This window comes from Cyphomyrmex costatus, unplaced genomic scaffold (genome assembly GCF_001594065.2).
Source record: "Cyphomyrmex costatus isolate MS0001 unplaced genomic scaffold, Ccosl1.0 scaffold306, whole genome shotgun sequence".
Classification (NCBI taxonomy): Eukaryota; Metazoa; Arthropoda; class Insecta; order Hymenoptera; family Formicidae; genus Cyphomyrmex; species Cyphomyrmex costatus.
This window is the reverse complement of record NW_017277190.1, coordinates 315,094-336,352: the sequence shown is the minus strand read 5'-3', so window position 1 is coordinate 336,352 and position 21,259 is coordinate 315,094. Positions and strand designations below refer to the sequence as shown.

The 21,259-nt window shown below is 34.8% G+C and overlaps 1 protein-coding gene across 3 annotated transcripts; it reads right to left on the bottom strand.

Moving 5' to 3' along the window:
- Positions 1–6,376: 6,376 nt before the first annotated feature.
- LOC108775706 (uncharacterized) lies at positions 6,377–20,747 on the bottom strand. Of its 3 annotated transcripts, none has more exons than XM_018542143.1 (3): positions 20,690–20,747; positions 6,679–6,961; positions 6,377–6,512 (listed from the first exon to the last, which is right to left on the bottom strand). In XM_018542143.1, exons 2-3 carry the CDS (start codon positions 6,946–6,948, stop codon positions 6,399–6,401), a joined length of 384 nt encoding a protein of 127 aa, XP_018397645.1. In that variant the 5' UTR covers positions 6,949–6,961; positions 20,690–20,747; the 3' UTR covers positions 6,377–6,398. The 3 variants fall into 3 exon arrangements, with proteins under 3 accessions (XP_018397645.1, XP_018397644.1, XP_018397643.1); XM_018542142.1 differs by lacking the exon at positions 20,690–20,747 and adding an exon at positions 10,393–10,534; XM_018542141.1 differs by lacking the exon at positions 20,690–20,747 and adding an exon at positions 9,576–9,781.
- Between the last annotated feature and the right edge of the window lie 512 nt (positions 20,748–21,259).

Genomic DNA, 21,259 nt, shown 5'->3' with positions numbered 1-21,259 from the left:
TTTCTCGTGAAAAGACGAGTGAAAGTATTGCCTAGATGCTCAGAAATCTAAGCTCATTTATCTTTATTACATTTCTCTATCTCATAAAAGAGATTATAACTGATATAAATTTATAATTATAACACGTAATACACTAATAAAAAATATAACTTAAAAATTAAAATTTTTCTGGGGTACCTACCTACTTGCGTATCTTTAAATCATCCATCTACTTGAAGATTCATTTCTCGGTTATTTTAATATTTTACAATAGAGATGTTTTGTCTCTTGCTCCTTTCATTCGCGCTACTCATTTCACGATGTGATTAATGAGATCGCACGTATACAGGATCGGGATCGAAAACGTCATCGGACGTGTCAAATTAATTTAATTGTGACCTTAATTCGTCGTTTTAATTGTCCTTCACGCACTCCCGGCGAGCAGCGGCGAAAACAGAGTGGCGCGTTCCCTTTCGAACGGGAGGGGCATGATGTGGGAAACGAGAAATAAATAGGTCCAAAACAACACAATCTTATCGCGCGCGTATATTCGGTGGATTTTCATGTTTGCACGACGCGACGCGTTACGCACGTTGAACTCATTTAGCATACCACTCGGATTATCATCGACATTTAATACATCGTGATAGACTCGCCACGCGCTGTCCGAAGGTTATTATGTTCAGCTACTGTGAAGAAATGAGATCATAATTTGTTCAATCTTAAATCCTTCCGATTCAAAATTTTTATGTTAGTTTAACACGAGATAAATCAGTTAGAAGGCGATATACGAGTATTACGTAAAAGTTTATACGTATAACACCTCGACACAATTTCAAATGAATCGTGGAAACATATTTCTTCGATAAAATTATCATTTATAATAAATTAAATTAGCATTAATCTTTTATTCTCAGTTATCTTAGAATTTACGTCTTAAAAAATTACATTTTTTAAAACATATATTCACTCACTTATACGAGCTGTATTATTTTAACACATTCAGAAAACAATTTAATTCAAAATGTTCAAATAACATGATTACGTTCTGTTAAATTAACATTCGAATATATTAAAATCGATGTTAATAGAACATTTTATTGTTATGTAAGAAAAGTTCTCAATTATTGTGTGTAGAAAGTGTGCTGAAGAAATATATATTTTAAGACACGCATATATATATTAGTTTCATATATTATTTACGTAATAGTTTCATATATCATTTTACGTAATATTGAATGATTCTGTTACTAGTATATTTTTTGTTAAAGTGATTCATTTAATAATTTATATTAGATCGATAGCGTTGATTATGCGCTTCAAAATGTAGCTTGATGATTTTTAGAGGTTGATTCTTCCGATAGTAAAAATATCGAACAATTTTCCAAAGTAATCGGAACCACAGAAATTGATTTGCGGGAGGAAATTTGAAAGTTTTAATTCATAAAATGTCGCACGAAGGTTTTTCTGACATCTTTGAATCTTTCGACGCGACGTCCCGTTTGATTCTATGTACGAAACTACAGCGCTCCATGATGATCGCGCGCACGTCACAGTGCTGAGTGCGATGACATAAAATCAACGAGACGAATCGAGACTTTTCATTGATAATTGTCAATTTACTCCGTTGCGCTCGTCTCGCGCGCGCCACGCGAGGGGACACCTATACGGGAAACAGCTCGGCGCGCTGGACAGCGCAACTCACGACGAGCGAAGCGTAGATAAACGATCCCAGAGTCCAATTGGAGAGAGAGAGAGAGAGAGAGAGTTTGCCACGCGGCGTTCAATCTCGCTGGTGTGAGTGTGTGCGTGGATGTGCGTGTAAGCCGCACACACGCCGCCATAACGTGGCGCGAGTATTTCGAATATTCAAACGTGAGTCAAGGATGCCTAGCTTTTTCCCACCTGGCATCGCAGCTCGACTAATGATTAAATGTAGGAGAAAATAATATCCTCACGTACATCATGTTTACGAATTTGTATAAATATGCAAAATTAATCGTTTCGCAAAAGGGATAAAACGACAGCTTTATATATAACATATTAACGTATTATGTTTATTTTACAATTTAAAAAAATTTTTTGCATTTATATTTATTTAAAAATGTATCTGAGTATTTGTAATGTTTTTATAATTTTGTTATTGTACCATTTTGAAATATCTTTATACATTTCTTTATTAAATACTACATTAGAGGAAAGAGAACCATGAAAATTGATATTTTAGAGTGTTAAAATAAATTTAAAAAACCGCGAGGAACGTAGAATTAAAAAAAAAATTAAAAATATTTAATAAAAAAGATTTTTAATGAGAGAAAGATTTAAACTTGACGATGCGCGAGAGGAAATTCGCGTCGCGGTGCAACACGCTGCTCTGGGGAAACAAAATCCCACGCAGCATCCAGGAAGTGGTGAGGGGTGACACCGGATGCATTTCAATGAGGGGAGACGGGCGAACGGGTTTGCGTAAAACAATTCTTTCTGCGTTTTTGCAGAGACCATCGTCTCTTATTCATTGTCCACCGCAGGAGTGCATTTCTGCGAGGTGTCTGGTTGCACAGGTCGCATTTTGTAACCCACAATAAAGCGAAAACTCTTTCCTACGATATTTGTTGCCAGATAACGTTAGCAGGTTCTTCAACAAATTTTGTAATAATCGAAGAGATCGAAGAAGAGATTTATGCACTCGGAGGAAAAGTCACAATGACAGAAACTATATAAAGATGACAATTATATAAATTTTATATGTAGAGAATTATACATGTAATTAATAAACTATTTTACAATTATTATAATTATAAAATAGTTATTCAACTGTGTAAATAATTGCACATGTAAAACTTGTATAATTTGTTATCACCTTTATAGTTGTCACATTGTGTTCTTTTTTGAAATATGTTGTTTATTATTATGCGGAATGCAAAAATTAATTGGAGTAGATGATTTTCTTTCGTTGTGTTTTTACTTTTTATGTTCAACAGTTTTAGATACAATATTATTGACGAAATATTTTTTAATTTAGCCTTGCATTATTTAATTTATCCTCATTGAATGTAGCTGTTGACAAAGCGTTACTTATGCAGCTTTAAAGACGATTAAAAAAAAAAACAAACTTTTCTCGCCTCATGGCAATGCCTGGATATATGTATTAGTGAGTCAGCCAGATTGTTTCCAAAGGAAGCTGATGTTTATTCGCAGGCGAGGCGCGCGACCGGAAGGCGCATGGTCGCATCTGCATCGCGTGTTTACCACCGAAAGAGTCACCTGTTTCATCATTTCACTATCAGAACTGTGCTCTTACAATTCACTTGAGGTCGCCGCTGCCGCCGCCGCCGCCGCGTTATCTCATAACGGGGACAGATTAAACTGCAGCTCTGCGATAAATCATACTTTTATTCAGCTCAAGGTGGTGGATCGAGATCGAGGTTGAAAACGGGTGCACTATTCCGTAGATATAAGAAGCCTACTTTTCTCCGAGACATGTCGGTATCTGGTAAGATGAATGTTTCAAGCAGTGATAAATTAATTAGTTTACACGCGTCAGGTCGGAACGTTCAAGCTATTTAAGAATAGGTTAACCCTTCGTTACTTAGTAAGGTGTTTAGCTCTATGAATTTCTTAAATGTTTGAATATTAATTAAACACATATTATGAGTTTCATTTGCAATTTTTCCATTTATCTTTATCTACCTTTATCTAAAAGATATATAGAATATTTTATCATAATATTTATTTATTTTATAAATCACCACAGGGGAACTATGAAATTTGAGATATAACGTTGAGATGTTAGAAAGAAATAATTACGTTAAAAAAATCACGTGAGTAGAGTTGAACTTCAATCAACTTTGATCACTGTTCGCGGAAATGTTTGTTATCTGATTTTTATGACTGCGCGGAAACCATCGTAATACTTAATAGAAATATTCACATATTCGAAAATTTCTTCTTGAGCATCTGTGATTGCAATCCGTTCGCGAAAAGTTCTTTATCGGAAGGATTCTCAATGCTCGGTCAGAATAATGTGTGCGGTATATGTTGTGCGGCGAAATAATCCTTTGTCGCCGGTCGCGATTGTGCCCACTTCCGTGGGAATTCGCGGAACGGAAGTGCAATTTCTGGCCGGTACCATCGTGGCCAGCTTCCATGGCGGAGCAACGCGAAGAAAAAACGATCTTTAAAGAAACGATGCCAGGTGCAACGCGCACTCTCGCGCCTTCTCACGGCCAAGTACTCACACGGATTATTTCGACGAAATCGTGATACTCGTGGTATCGCAGCGAGTATTCTACGAAGGAAATAAAGTCAATTAAAATTGAACACAATTGAGACACATAAGTTTTACAAATGTAATTTATTCTAATTACAAACTCAGAGTTTCTAATATAAAATATTTATATACAATAATTAGAATACAATACCCTCCATATAAGTTTGGAAACACCCTACGTTTTAGAGGGCAAACAATTACGTGATTATAAATGTTTTTGATTTAAATAGATCATAAGACGTTCAAATTACGATGAACATTTTTATCTGGAACACCTATAAGCTTGTATAGGTATATTGTACTGTTGAAAATATGTCGGACAATTATTTCACAGCGCTCAAGGTTGAATTTCGCGCTCCCCTCTATTGTTTATCTATTGTTACTCCTTTTGTCACATCATACTTGCATGCATTGTAAATACACTTCACAGGTCGTTTGATTGTAGTTTCACGATTTCTCTTAGACTGGTAAACTTGAGTTGTAAGTAGATTTCAGACTCCGTAAAAACTGTAAAAACTACAACAGTCATCGAAAATCAGAAGTTCCGAAGAATCAGATTTCGTATGAATCGCGTCTCAAGACAGAAATAATTTCCGATATATTTTCGGTATGTACAAGCTTATAGGTATTCTCTTTAGATAAAAATGTTCATAGTAATTTGGATGTTTTATGATCTATTCATTTATTCTCGAGCCTTTTTTTCTTTGCTTTCAACATTGCCAAAATTGCTTTCAACATTTTTCGAAGAGTTTTCTCTTCAATAAATTGCCCTCTATATCTTAATTGATAGCGTCAAAGTTTTAGACTTATACTGAAATTAGAAATATGTAATAATGTTACTAAATGCAACGTTGCCACATATTTATTACGTCAGAGTGTGTAGATGACACTCGCAACCAAAAATTTTCTCTCACTGGCGGGAATGGGAGTATCGTCAATGAATGCGCGATGGAATCTAACTTTTTGATGGTATTGTCGCGTTAATACTACCTTAAGAATACTTTTTTTATTTGCAATTATTAAAAATAATTTGCAATTGTAAGATTTCTGATCGATAAGAAATTTTTTTACAAATTATGTTTTATTCTATATCGGGAAAAAGATTTAATCACGATTTTACCAATTTTTGCTCTCTACCCTGAAAAAAATACTAAATTGTAAGAAATATTTATTTGAATAATTTTAAGTAAATATTTGCTAAACATATATTTATTTGGTACAAGAGAATCAATCCTATTATTTATTATTTTGGCGTTGTATAAATTGATATAAATTAGATCACGCGTATTATACATAGTTGCAGTAATAGTACCAAGCGCGTATAACAATTTTTCTTCATTAGATACACTACAGTCTAAAATGAGAAGAAAGAATAAGAAATATATATATATATATAATATCTTAATTATTTTATAATTTTATAGAATATATGTTTTTTTACAGATTTTTTAATTACATATGTATATAATATGTATTGCACATTTGTTTTCATAGACATTAAATTAAATAATATCATACATACGTCATGTTATAAAACTAGTATAAATAAGATTAATTAGATACCAAATCGCAGGATTCGCGCGAAACGCTTATATACATATGTATATATCTTCAGATTTCTCTTTGAATAAGTTATTAAAATTAAGAATTTAACTTTGGTTTCTTATTTTTTGGAGATTTGCTTAACATCATGTCTTCTTTGACTAGAGAAACTTAAAGTCAATCAATTCGAAAGAATTAATGAGCCCCCACTTTATAAATTTTAGTTTATAAATTGCCATTCTGTAAACATAATTAATTATATTTTGTAAAATTTTAGGCTTACTTATTCTCTCTACTTGTATAAAAAATCGTTTTAATCTTTTTAGAAAAAAATTTGTAAATAATTTTCTAACATTCTAATAAAAAAATTATTCATACGTATTACAAAAAATTCACGTAGTTAAAAATTTATGTAGTTATAATAATTTACGCCTTATATATTACATTAAAAAAATTGCAATGTCGTTATTAAAATTTGCTTATCATTAAACGATATCACAATTCAATTCTTTGCCGGTTCATTTTTTTCATCCGTTAATTTGTTAAATGATTTTTCTGCGTTATTTTCTATTTTCTTCGCGCATTTTTCTTGTAAATTTATCCTAATTTATTTTAGATTCGAAATTTCATTTCCTTGTTCATCAAGTCGTGTCCATTCGAAACGAACAGGATTCTCCACTGGCCTTCCGCGTAGAAAATCGAAATCCCACTTCTTTTTGGCCTACGCATCAATAAACTTTTCATTTTTGAACCATGTTAATCGATGTCTATTGCAATATTTCACGTATAATTACTTTATTGAAACGTAATTAATACGTAATCATGACAAGAAAAAAATTAACAATCGTTCGAATTTAACTTCTTAAAAAAAATGATTTGTTTCTCACCTTTTCCAATTGTATTCGTTTTTCTTCCAAAAAATGATTGTTAATATTTTCACGTTCCTGTGGATTGTCGTTGTCACCGTCGTCGAAATTAAGTCTCCTACGCACACGATTGAGTTGATTAACGTCAATGTTCCTGTGTTCTTGCGAATTATCATTGCCATCGCCGTTTGAAGGAAATCTACGCACGCAATGGTGTCGGTTGTTGATACCGTCGTCTGAAGAACGTCTATGTACATCAAGGCGTCTGGTGGTACCAATCTCTTCTTCCATTACTAAGCGAGTTCTAAGAAAAATTTATCTGTTTAGTGATCAAGTTAGGGCGGTTCGCGGTTTTTTCTGGATTTTATAATTAACGGAGTTTATGATAAAGAGAAAAAGATTTAATATTAAAGAATGAATTGATTTGCGACATCTGATCTATTTTACAATATTTGAACTTGTCCGATCTTTTAAAGCATGGATTACTAATTAGGAATTAATATCCCCCCCTCTCTTTCTCCCAAGTAAAATTTATTGAAACTATAAAATTTGTTGAAAGCTATCACTATATTCTTCGTCAATGACAGCCAGGTTTAGAAATCGTCGTTCTTCTTTAGCGCGTTAAGTTGAGGATGTATCATCACACTCTTTGTCAGCGACAGTTTTAAGAGTAATCACTTAAAGTGATTGTTACAGGCCAAGTTGACTTGCTGAGTGAAATAAGTTGTTTGACTTTTTAAAAGGCTTGCTCAAATTAGAGTTGACAATCCTACTGCTCGAGACTGTTTTAGACAAAGCTTTGCGCGGACTAATTATTTAGTTATTGATATACTGAAGTGACAAGAAATTTCCCGCGCCAATTTCTTCCACTTCAGCTCCTAAGACTAACCTCTTACGACTAAGAATTAAATAGATTTTCGAAGTTACACCAGTACCAGAGATAAGGTTTCTCTTCTCTTTGTGTTCCTTACGCTCTTATAATGATCGCACGGCGCTTTTTATGGGCGTTCGTTAACACAAACTGGTTTAATTCGCCTGCTTTCGTCGTAAGCACTAACGAATAAATTCTATGTTATTCGCGCGTAATTACTATGATGTACAGTGGAGCAGGTGCAGATACAACCGAGTGCATAAAGCCTATCGCACATGAAATGCATAACAGTGCATGAGCATAACATAAAACTGTTGGACCAATAAGCATCCAGCATAAAGTTGCCATATTAATTAACATAAGGTGCTCATTGGTCTTACGTTATGCACTGTTATGTGCATTTCATGTGTTTTGGGCTTAACTCCGCAGGTTACATGTAGCGTGTGTCAGAATGCTACGCAGTACAGTAGCATCTCTCCGTGCTGGCCAGGCCAGGTTAACGCACTCAGGGCTACGTGCTTTCCTTTTTCGGCACATTTCGGCCGTACTCACGCGTACGGGAAGATAAATGGGTGCTGGCGGCACTCCACGAATCGAGGTGCGAGATGATGATTCGCGAGAGGAAAGGAGAGAGATGGAGAAAAACGAGCGCGCATTGTTGAAATCACTCGAATGGCGTCATGCGGAGCCGGTCATCATCTGATTCGGCATAATATATCATCGCACCGTATTAACTCGGAAATCGCAATCGCCCGAGAACGATATATGTGTATATATATATATATTTTTTTCGTTTCTTGAAACCGCCGTTGTACTTTTTTGCGACGATCCAATTATTGCGGATTTATCGCCGGCATAAATTGCGCGCGCCGTTTATTTGGTCGTCTAAAACTGACATTGGCGATTTATCTGGAGCACTGTATGTCCAGTGGACTTAACTGCCGGTATTGAAAGTACTCGTTTATTATAAAAATATTTTACACAATCTATTTTCGATAGATTTAGCTGTCATGTATTATTTTTACTATAAATGTAAAAACAGAAATTATATTAATAACAGAGTGTTAAAATATTAGTATATTATAGTAATTAATCAAATTAATCGAATTAATAGCTCTAACCTATATTTATCTCGTCGGTGTCGCACGTGATTATCAATTCTCCGTCGCTGATGACGTCTAATTACTTAATACGATTTCCCGTTCTTTTGGCTATTTATATAAACCTCCTCAAGACCAAGGACTCAAAGTGTAACTACACTGGTAATACGAACAGCGGTTACGACATCATATCCGGTAACAGAAATGAGTTAGTGTACATTTACTGCAAAAGTGTAAAAACCCAATATTATATAGTACATCCAATCCCTTTTGATTTGATCGAGAGTTTTGTATTCTAAAGAACTGTTCTCTCTCGTACGTCCCTATATATACGCCTGTAGCCTATCAAACAGGTAGTACGGGTTTATACAAAGGTGCATGCCTTTCTCTGACCCACTTAGTCGCTCAACTATTCCACACAAATATTGAATTGCACAATTGGTTTCGTCATCCTCAGTTGTCACGTGAGAATTTATCACGAGATACGCGAAAAAAGTTGTATCCTCTTTTTCCAACAAAAGTACATCTCGAATATATCATACGGATATCCTATAGACATTGCGATATATTTATAGGCTGTTCTATGATATGTGGACATTTTTGTGCTGTATGGACTTTATTTCATATAGGTAAAAAGGAAATACGATATGAAGTATTCCATGCACGATCGACGACTACGATTAACATTTCCGGTGCAACTTCGCGACTTGCAAATTCTGTCTTACATTTTTATCCGTATTCTTCGCACGTCACGCTAATCTAAAGCTAATCTTGCGACGAGATTACGTCAAAAATAAGTTTCGTAGTTACGTTGACAGCAGGTCGAGCTATCAATCAAAAGCAGGAGGTATGCAGAATTAATTGAAGGAACAAACGAAATTCTAGACCACGATTATTATGTCGAGATATATGGTAGATTCAGCCTAATCTGTTCGTCTCTTACTCACTTCTTCGGGATGACTTCCTCTTTCATTCAGCCTCTCGCAGAATGTGTCTGCGAAGCGGTGATAAGGTATCGGTTTTTATCTGTAATTACACTGGCGAGCGCTTTTGATCGGGATCGTTTTGTTGCACTACGTTATTTATCTCGTCTTCGCACGTGCGTCTCGTCTTTTGGTTTAACGTCGGTCACAACCGGCCGTCAGTTCGTACATTTACACCACAGATCGATAAACACGTTTTCATCGGGGGTGTGGAGCCCGACTGGGGTGATTTTGTGCGCGCGCACCTACCCTATGACGAGGGTGAACAATCGTCAGGGCGCATCCGCAAGGTTTTCGATTATCGATAGCACGATACAATTCGATTTGTGGGAACACAAAAAAACGTAAGCAGTATAGCAAATCTAAAATACTGATTTACTAGTTTTTGTTTCTTACTACTTAAGTTTTTCTGTGGGCTACGTAACATATACATTCTTGTGCGGAGAGCTTTAACTGGACTCAATGTTCTAATGATCGATTTTTCCAAATAATCGAATAATTATGTTGTTAACAGAATGAAAAGTTGTTTGATATTATTTTATATAAAATGGAATATAAAGAAATGCATAACTTTTGGTCTACTTCTTAGATTGTACAATAAAAGGATCAACTTTTAAACACGTGTTAATTCGAACAGTCTATATTCTAATGATTCCGAACTGTATAGAAATATCCTAGCGAATATCAAATGATTTGAAAATATAGTTTTTTCCATGGAAAATAATGATGGTTTGCAATAATTTATTTTGTCTTTCCGTGAATACTTGAAATACTAATTTACCTCACAATTGCTGATATCAAAATGTCTTGAAATGTAAATGATACCCTCTTGTCTGTTGGTATTTATAGAATAACCCGACGGAAGTTGAGAGAACACACATTAAGAGACGCGTCGCGGACAGAGAAACTCTCCGTTGGTATGCAACTAGTTCCAAGGTAAGACTATTCTATTGCTGCATCTCGGCTGCAGCTCTGACTAGCCTAGATTCACTTAGGCCTCGCGCGGACGATCGCGAACGGCAATGCAAACGCATGCGCGAAAGAACCCGTTAACCGTACGTTTCATTGTGTGCGGTCATTCATCCTGCAAAGTGAATTTATATCGGCCGATGCCAAGTAAAGTGTTCATGATGATGAATGATATTTTTCCGGCAAAGAAATATTGCTCCGGACGTTCCGCGAATCTTATTACAATCGCGAGATGAGGGCGGGAGGTGTAGGAGGACGAGGATTAGCAAGAAGGTCATATTGAGACTACCTTCGAAAGGCTCAATGAGAATTATCGCGTCACTCTGGGGCGCGTATTTCCGTTCCAGACTAATGTCTTGTTTCGTGGAATCGTCTGGCCGGGATGGAGCTTAATTAACGATGCACGTCCGATAATTCGCGCGATGCCATAACGATAACGTTTTAATTAACAACGTTGCACTACGTTATCGGCGCTTGAAGCCCAAGGTTATAGTTTTTCGAGGATTACTGGACGACGATCGCATTTATAATCGAGGAAAATAACGTGACCTCACCGCTTGTATATTGGCTCGTAGAATCCGATAGGCGTACGTTGATTAAGCATAACACGAAGATGACTCATTATATCTTATTGGAACGCAGCTTGTCATGATAAGAAATTGAGAGAAATTTGCGTCGCTTCGTGATAGTTGAAAGATTTCCGCGTTTTTAATCTTTCTACGGTTCACTCAAAACAAAATAAGAAATTGCCAATTAAGCTGATATACTACGCATTTATATATTCGTGTATTAAAAATAGAAAGATGAACATATTTAGAAATTTAATAAAAATAAGCAGACATGTATTCGACGTATGAAATTTAAATTGCATTTTTCAAATTATTTTAGAAAATATTTTATATTTTATGTGTTCATTCATTCTCGTAAGTGCTGAGACACGCGTATATCTCTTTATCTCGATTTAATAACTTACCAAGGCGTATAAGGTATAGGCTTCCACTACAATGCCTTACTGATGAGTCCAATAGTGGAAGTCGGAACGAAAAGCCAAAAATTACGTGATATTCTTCGCAATATATGTATAATATTAGAATAAATTATCAGATTTAGATTTTAAATTGTAATTTGACTCTTATTCGCTCTATTTAACGTATTAATTATTAAAAATATATAATTTTATCAGACTATTAAAATAATTAAATAACACTCAAATTGATTGTTAAACTGTTTTTTTGTAACTGTATCATTACACTTTGAGTATTTTAAATATAATTATTTAGAGAGAGATAACCTAGGAAAATTATTTTTAAATTTGTATCGAATTAAACTTTTTAATATTTTAGCAAAACTGTTCTTTCCGTATTTATATCTTTGATGCAATTTAATTAAGTGTCAGAAGAGATATCTATATCTCTATAATGATAGAATATTGTTTTTACGGATAACACAACGGGAAGTGCGATGATAAGATGTCTTACATGCATTCGTGCAATCATACAGTAGAAATTTTTAAAAAAGGTAACGGAGCTGAATTAGCAGCGCGTCTAGAGACGTAGTTTCAAAAACATTCTCCTTCCTTGGGCACGGCACTTCCTACGGCTGGCGACGACCTCTTTAACGGCTCGCAAGCAACCGCCGTTTCGTACCGTTTCGAAGGCAGTGTTCCGCATCGTGATTGCCATCGAGGAAACACGAGTAACTAAATCGCGCATAAGTTTTTCTCTCGAGTAAGCCCTGAACGTTGAACACCCAAATGTTTTTCATGTCCTATACTGATCTTCGTGTTCGACTTGCTTCTTGATTTCAGCCTCGATTCGTCAACGAAACTTTTTCTCTTCGTCACTGATCGAACGAGCTGCGACAAAGCGATACGAACATCTCGAAGACGCGACGTGACTGTCTCGTTTTACAGCAAAAATCTGATTTTTCGTTACGGGGGCAAAAATATTCAATGTGAAATTACCGATGATCGATTTCCACAGCCTCTTCTCTTCTTTGACGTGGCCACGTCTTTAGTTTTCGAGTCAAGTCATTCGCACGACTTTAGTTTCCGGTAATTAGACTTGTCTCTTCTGATACATTTGAGACAGAACGCTGTATGACAAATTACGTAACCTTATAGAATCGATTAAGAAATATAAAGATGTCAACGTCGATCTGTTGGCTGTTTCACGCACGATTTCGATGAGCAGTTTAAATCGACTAAGCGCGATGTACGTTGATGCACGTCTATATTACACGACGGTCTGCTTATTGTTTCTCTTTTCCTCGCGACAGTTATAAACTTCTGTGTAATACATCTTATTACAGAGCCATCGATTGCGTAAGTGGAATGCATATGCTACGATCGATAACAATGTGCAGTAATAATAATATTTATTATCGTTTTAGCACGGTTATATTGATCGTTGCAAAATGGTTATGGTGCACACATTGCATAAATCATTTGCGAGCAATGTCTCTTTTAATAATTAAAAAAAAAACGCGATCGTGTCAGATTAGCACAGGAATAATTCGTCTTTCTTTTATACAATTAAAAAAATTTGTGTTATTTTTAATACAGTTCGCATGTATCAAACGATCCATTCAAATTTTCGGAATTTACATGTAATTCATTTTAATACACTTTAATATATTGTAGTTTATTACAAGATACATGTATTAAAAAATAACAAATACTACGTAAAAAATTAACACAAAAATATAACACTGATACGAGTTGTAAAAGAATTGTGAAAACATATTTTTTAAGTAAAATTAATATCTTTTTCATTTATCTTAGAATTTATGTTTCAAAATATAAATTCACTTACTTTCATAAATTGTTATTTTAACACTAAACATGTTGAATTTAATACAAAACGTTCAAAGAACATAATTACATTATGTTAAATTAACATTCGAATAATTAAAAATTTATAATACAAAAATGTTGACAGAGGTCGGTTTTAACAAATTTAAAATTTTATCTGTGAGATTCTGTATATGTCTTAAATAAAGTTGAAACGATAGATGAGATAAAAGGACGCGATAGAAAGGATTAACTAGGAAAAAGAATCATTAATGCGGGCAAGATTTGAAAAATCCGACTTGCGCAGCCGCGCGTATAATGCGGTTCTTTCGTTCTGCGCCTCGACACCTGTGTGAAAGAAGATTCCCCCGAGTAAATTTGCTCACCCCTGCCCGCCAAGAAGTCATATGAAAAAGTGGAGAGGGTTCGACTGCCTATGCCCAGTAATTATTCCGCTTGAGTTACCGAGCAAACGGACGGGCCCTTAGCGCCCCAAAGAAATTTCTACCGGACGGTCCCCTCGTGGCGAAGAAGTCATTTGCATCTTTTACCACGAGAAAAGATTTCCGATGCCATTCGAGATAGAACTAAGCTAGCGTGGCGAAACATTGCGTGATCCGAAACTCCGCCTGGCAACTATTCGCTTGTTTTACAAGCTGAGTGGGGGGTTTTTGTACACACATTATCTCTTGCACAATACAATTGTACTGTGTGTATGGCTACACAAATCAGTCGATGTTAAAACAACGCATTTTTAATGCATCTTTTTATTAGAAATCGACAATTCTTGTATCTTTACATAAAACTTTATATTAAAATCTTTAAGGATTTTCAACGAACTTTCGCACAAATAACCTGTGAGCCATACATTAATAAGTGTTTAATTTTTCGTCATGAAAATGATGTTCATAGTTTAATTGTTTTTGCCTGTCAAAATTTGGAAAGGAAGAGCGTCCCTCTTTGCATACGCCGATGATTGTTGCTTTATCATATTCATAAAAAACAGTTTTGTTTGTTTTCTTTAATGTCGTAAGACATATTGGCTATGACTTATTTATTAGTTTAGTATCGCGTGTGACTAGCATGAGTAATTTTAGCTTGACGTATGCCTAATCAATATTAATGTTCGAATAGTACATGACTGACTCTAGTGAATAAAATATCTGTTAATGAATTTCTTTACAATTTCATCGTTTTTTTTTTTTTCATGTCAATGAAAATTCAATAAGTCTATTACTTGTTAAACAACGCTATCGAGAATACTTACCGCAATGTGGCTTATCGAATTTTTACCTATTATAAATTTCATATTCTAACCAAATTTTATTCTTTTAACTGCATGGGACACTGTCAAGTTGTTCTGAATAATAATGTTCAAATGATCATAACTGCGAAAAAAATTGGAGAGATCTCTGTCAGTCCGCGTTGCTTTTGTCTCGAAAAGCTCTTTTAAACGAGCCCTCATTCGACCTCACTTGCTATTTAAGATTTTCAGTCCTCTTCTTGGGGAATGTTAAAGTGGATGTTTTTGAGATTCAATGATAGATTTTATGATCCCATTGTATCCCTGTAAATTTCAATCCTATATCTCGAACCATTCAGAAATTATTTAGGTGACCCTTTTGGCGGACCCTGTAGAATTATCAATTATATAGATTTATGAGTACTCTTTCTGTAGTTGACATAATATTCACAATGAAGTTACCAATTACTAATTTTATCTAGTCTAACGACACAAAAATACATGGAATTATTGGAAATTTTACTGCCTCAAAATCATTGCGTTTTTTCTAAAACATCTGATTATTCATCTGCGATAAGTTTTCTATATACACTTTATTAATTTTTTCTTTCGACCATTATTATTATACGAATTATTATATGTTGAGAATGACACAATAGGTGTAGAAACGTTGTTTGTTCTTTATTTTACACATTTACTTATTTTTATTTACATTATCATTGTCCTCCATATCAGTAATAAACTGTTAAAATTCTCTTTTGGCTCGTAGCCTTTCTTATTTTGTATTTATTGTATTTATTCAATAATTCTGTATTGTAAAAAAATTTAATTTTATCGAAAAAATTGTATTCCACTATTCGTGCGACAAAAGGTTCTGCTTCGGTTCGCGGATAAGATGCAATATGTGTAATATTAATTGAAGTCGATAGCAAATACTCGTAATGTTATCGAAAACTATTTCACCTTGCGCGCGTTCTTGACTTCGTTTCTTATCGCGGATCGTAAAAATTGCGTGCACTCGGCACTCAAGTATCGACGTTGTTAACTTGTCGCTAATGCGTTTCAGATTTGTTCGATAGCACGCGACCACATTTGTTTTGCATTCTATCCGATAGTAATCGTTAATATCGAATTACACACTTCAACAAGAGAATCGCTTTTCTTCTCCCCAAGGTGCGATAGTACAAATCCTGAAGACTTTTTCACACCGAACGTGATACCGTTGATAAAGTTTGCGTTAAAATTTTTAGTAAATTGGAATGAAATGGACACACATACGATAATTTTCCCCATTCTACTCCAATTTACTCGAAATTTTGATGTACTGTGCAAATTTTGTTAATGACATCGTATTATGGGCAAAAAATTTCAGAATATGTACCATGACACTTTGGGAAAGAATTTGTCGTTGAACTGTGTTATTATTCTTTCATATGGAAAATGAAACGTTTTCATTCTTGATATAATTTACACATGAAATTCGTAAAGATTTTTGAGACTGTCTCTCTTTTTCTCTTTCTTGAATTTTCGAGTGATTTCCAATCATGTTCTTTTCGGATACGCATTTGAAGTCTTTCTAATTTGCATCCAAAATCACGCGCCTTAATTTCGATGTTGGGGGAGTCAGCTGTGCCCTCCTTCTTCAGCAGGCAACGAACCCCGAGCGATTCTTATGAATGGAATGCATATTCATTCAATTTCTGTGCGGTGCACGTGTTGTCTTCTATACGAATCCGACATATGCTAAAAATCTTTCTCGTGCCAACTGTCGCTTCCTGCATAAATCCACGGACCTTGAAATGTATTCTTTTCGCGAAGAGAAATCACCCCAGTCACGCTCTGTTCGACGAGGAAGAGACTCGTGCGAGAAAGAGAACAGGTAGCTGTTGGGTGTAGGAAGTAAGCCAAGCGTTTGATGTACCTTTCCGGAAAATCGTTGTAGATTGCAAAGCGTTGGAGATTGTGCCAACGACCTGTAACTTTTTTATATGTTCTAAGAAATTTACTGGAATATTGAATATTTTTTCAAGAATGATGGGAAAATAGATGAGAAAAAAAGGAACAAATAAATAATTTTTTTTTAATTAAGAATATACTATACATTGCCATGTATTTCATTTAAATGCATGGGGTTAATGAACATCTCCTCTAATGTCTAAGATTTAAAATTAGTCTGCGATGTCGCCTCTCCATGCTTTTTGCTGTGTAACTGTGATTTAAATCGGTATAAAAAAAGAATTCTTCCCTCGATCCAGCGGGAATACTTCCTGTCGGATGTTTTTATCCGGCAGCCGCGACTAGGAGCGGAAAACCACGCGAGAAAAGTCGAAGCGCGCAGCCTCATGTGTGTTCAATCTGTCTCCGCCACAAGCTACACCAACTGTAGTCGTTATTATAAGTGTGCGAAGGGAGACCGTGAGATAGACAAAGAATCACAGAATGCTCGGAAAAAGTGAATAAATACAACGTAAATAAGTAATAAAGAAGAACAAAAAAAAACTAGGTTTTTTTTTTTCGATTTTCTTTAAAACGAAGCAAAAATGAGCATATAGACTTTATCTCTTAGTTTATCGATTTCCCGAAGTTTGGCCATTTAAATTCCAAACTCTGTAGATACATATAATATATATAAAATACCATCAAGCTTTATTAATTTATAAATCATTAAAGAGAACAATGAAAATTGAAATATAATATTAAAATATCAAAAACATCTTACACGATTAATTACATTAAAAAAATCACGCGAATAGTGTAAAGTTAATGACATTTTACATTTTATATGTAATTATTTGGATGATTTATAATAAAATACGCAACGTTCGATGATGTCAGTAGAAAATCGTCAGCGGATCGTTGGAACGTATGTTCCGTAAACAAGCGTTATTAAAAAGTCCTTCACCTTGCGGCATCTGTGTATCCCACATAAAAATGCAAACTAGAAATTATTGTAGCATCATGGAGATTTTCTCAACGCTCTCTCTTTCCAATGTCGATGATCGCTATCGGCCAGTTAATTATCTTGGGATCCCCTTTAATAATTAACGTTACGGCACGCAATACAATTGCAATCTGCATTCTGCTGAGCAGCATAATCTCTATATTGCGTGAAGCGTCTTTCTAAATATACATATTCCTCCTCATTTGATTACTTTTTTTTCATGAACGCTCGATTATGCAGTTAAGCTTATCTGTGAAATTCGCGGCCCGTGACATTGTTTGGAAACACACGTTCTGCATCATTTAAACATAATTTATGATAACTCGTTTTTTTATGTCTTCTGCATTTTTATTCAGGACTTCAGGCTATTGACATTTTTTTTCTGGAATCAAGACAACCACCCACAATTTTTATCCTTGGATCACGTGCTACGTAGACGAAAATAGATTTACGTAGGTCGCGGAATATCGTTTAGTAGTTTATTTAACGTTCGCGTATCGCGTATCGCGTTTATTTGAAGCGGGTCAGTGACGCCAGTGTGTCCCACGCTTTAAAGTGATCAAGAAAGAGGTAATTCGTTTGTGATTTCAACAAGGTCGAGAATGGAATGAAATTGCACATTTTTGTTGAACTTATGACTTTTATTTCTGATTGCGATTTGAGTTTTATTTCTAGTATAGGTATTTATTAAATTTATTTTTAAAAGTTACATTTTCTTGTCCATAAAAGTATGATACAATAAAATTCTATTTAATAGTGATACGATAATTGCCTTTAGAACAATTTCTTATTAAAAATTAATAAATCAGACGATTCTGATGTTAATTAGAATTCTTGTTGTCTCAACTAGAATTATTATAATAGAAAATTAAAAAATGTTCTGATTTTTTGTTCAACTTTAACTAGAATTTCAATAAATGCAATCAAATTCTTTTCCAATTGCGATAGAATTTAAGATAATGCTGGCGGCGAGAATGTAGTGTGCGTTCAATGAATTTTATAACCGACACATGAGGCACGAGCGCAGGCACTTAGCACTTTCGGCACATTCTCGTTCAGATTCGCAAATATTTGTTCTTGCACTGTCTGGAACTCGAAAGATCCGCGCAGACGTCGGTGACTTTTTTCCCATCACAATGGCACGACGGAAATGTCAGTGTTGATGCGAGAAATAAAAATCAATACACATTTTTAAACGTGATGGAGAAGAAGACTGATTTTTCGCGCGTTTAAGTTGCTTTAATATAAAAACTCTTTCTCGTCGATTTTGCATTTCGTGTTTCTTATTTTATTCGTATTTCTGTACGCATAAAGCATTGCCAGCAAGGTAAGAGGATATAATTATCATTCACGTTCCCACCCGAGAATATCCACGGAGAGCAGCACGGCGCAGTATATCAATGCATATAAATTTTAATTGTTTGTAATTGCTTGAGTACACGTGTAGAGGGAATTCACATTTATGCCACGAGGGCGTACTTGATCCGATCGTAAGTCTAGATAACATGATACAAGTTGCTTTTCTTTTCTCTTTATATCTTTATTAAATTATCATAGCAATCTTTATTATTTTGCTTTGCTAAATAATTGCTGCAATTTGTAACAAGAGAAATATTTTTAGGATATGTTTTACTCAACATATAGGCGAAACGCACTAGTCTCAATTAGTTATAGTTATTTGAATTACCCTTTGTTGTTTTCTGTTAATCATTTATTTAATCTATTGGATATTTGTATTACATGTATATTTGACGTTATAAGGGCACTTTTTTTTTTTTAACTTGAAATGATCTTTCTTTAATTTTTCGGAGCTTATTAAATATTGTAACAATAAGTCTACATATGCAATTAGAAAAAATTTTTTTTTTATTATTTCTTAAGACCTTATTATTAAAGGTTAAAAACATCACTCTCAATAAGGAAATATAAGTTCTCCCCTATTTTACGCTTCTTAGGGCTATTTCCGGTCGCGAGTACTCCCGCTGCGATAAGGCGTCACGCAAGCGTGGACGTATTGTTCTATCGACGTGGACACTTTCTTGATATCGAGGAAAGATGGCGTAAAAAGGAGAGCTCGCGGATGCCGTCTGGTGGAAATTTAAAACCTATGCAGAGCAATCACTTTCTTCATTGTCGCAAGAAATTCAAGACCTGCACTGTCCTGAATCCGAGGAGCGCAGCGCAGCGCCGGAAAGGCCCGACCAATGCAATGGTGTAACGTTACATTAGCTGTTAAATCCCGTATGTAACACTAGTCACGTGCAACCCCCTTCACTCTTCTTTCTCAGACTTACTCATGTCCGTTCTCGATCTGTCTTGACCTATCTCTTCTTAAAAATTATACCGGACATGAGAATGATCGACAGAATCACTCGTTCTATGTAGTACATTTCGATATGACACTTTACATGAATCTGCTTTGCGTGGATACGACTCATTGTCGTACGCATAACGGATACACATGAGCTCACGCGATCGCTTCGTATAATTGTAGTGAGATGTCGGTCAGATAAATGTGTATGTCATACATATTTGCTCCAGATATTATACGTGACTGAACAGGCATCTGCGTATCGCATCAAAATGCGATACATGTATTGAGAGATATTAAGTTATGATGACTTAAAATGATTATCAATGCGATGATTAATATATTGATCGAAGCTTCGATTTGATTTATATTTTGTCACTGTAAAGCTAAGATCCTTGAATTTATTGTCAAAAGACAGAATTTAAAAAAGTTAAGCCGTTTTCAAGAAATTTTACAGAACGGATAGGCGTATGGTCGAATCAATTCTGTAAAATTATAAAGTAGTTTGCTATACTGTAATGCTTAATAATAAGTTTCGTGATTTGTTTATATTATCTCAAGAGACTGTACTTAAAACACACACACACACACACATTCAAAAGAACTTCTTAGCATGTAAAGGAATTAAGTATTTTTCAGAAGAATCTAATATTTAAACTTATTGCATTCTTAGTATTAAAGATCCAACTTTGACCGTTATGCCTTCATTTTCTATTGGTTGTATATTGCACTCTTTTTTGTTATAAACAATATCAACTTTATAGGACCGCGTGAGTATTTAAAACATCTTTTTTGTTATATTATGTAAATAATTTTAACTCACCTGTGTATGCCTTGCAATGTTAATGAGATTCTCGTAAACTATAAGAAGATTACAAGAACAAACGCGACTGTAAATTATTGGAACTATACTATAGATTATTGAAAATTACGTTATATGATTGTTGATTATAGCACCGAGTTATTAAAATTCGCAGTTGAACCGGTCATCGCAAGTTTCTGACGTCGACTGACGCTCTTTGTGCTTCTCTGTGCTTTAACGAGAATGGCGCAGAAATTCCACGGGCATTTCTGTTACTGTGTTTTGGTTTTCACGCGTGGTATAGTGGACCGAAACAGCTAGGGGTTCTCAAACATAATAATGGAACATTTACTTTTATTACTTCTTATATCTTTATTTGTATAGTATTTTACTTTAGGATTTCAGTAAAGTACTCTTTGAAAAAAAAACGATTATTGTCCTTCGAATTAAAGGTCATCAAAATCGAAGGAAGACATTTCGGTGATATTTCTTGTTTCTGATTGGGTCATCTACAAGTGAGTGAAGGGATTTTTATGAATTTTATGCGTCACGCAAATATGAGTGATATCGCTGTTAAGAACTCGATCGACC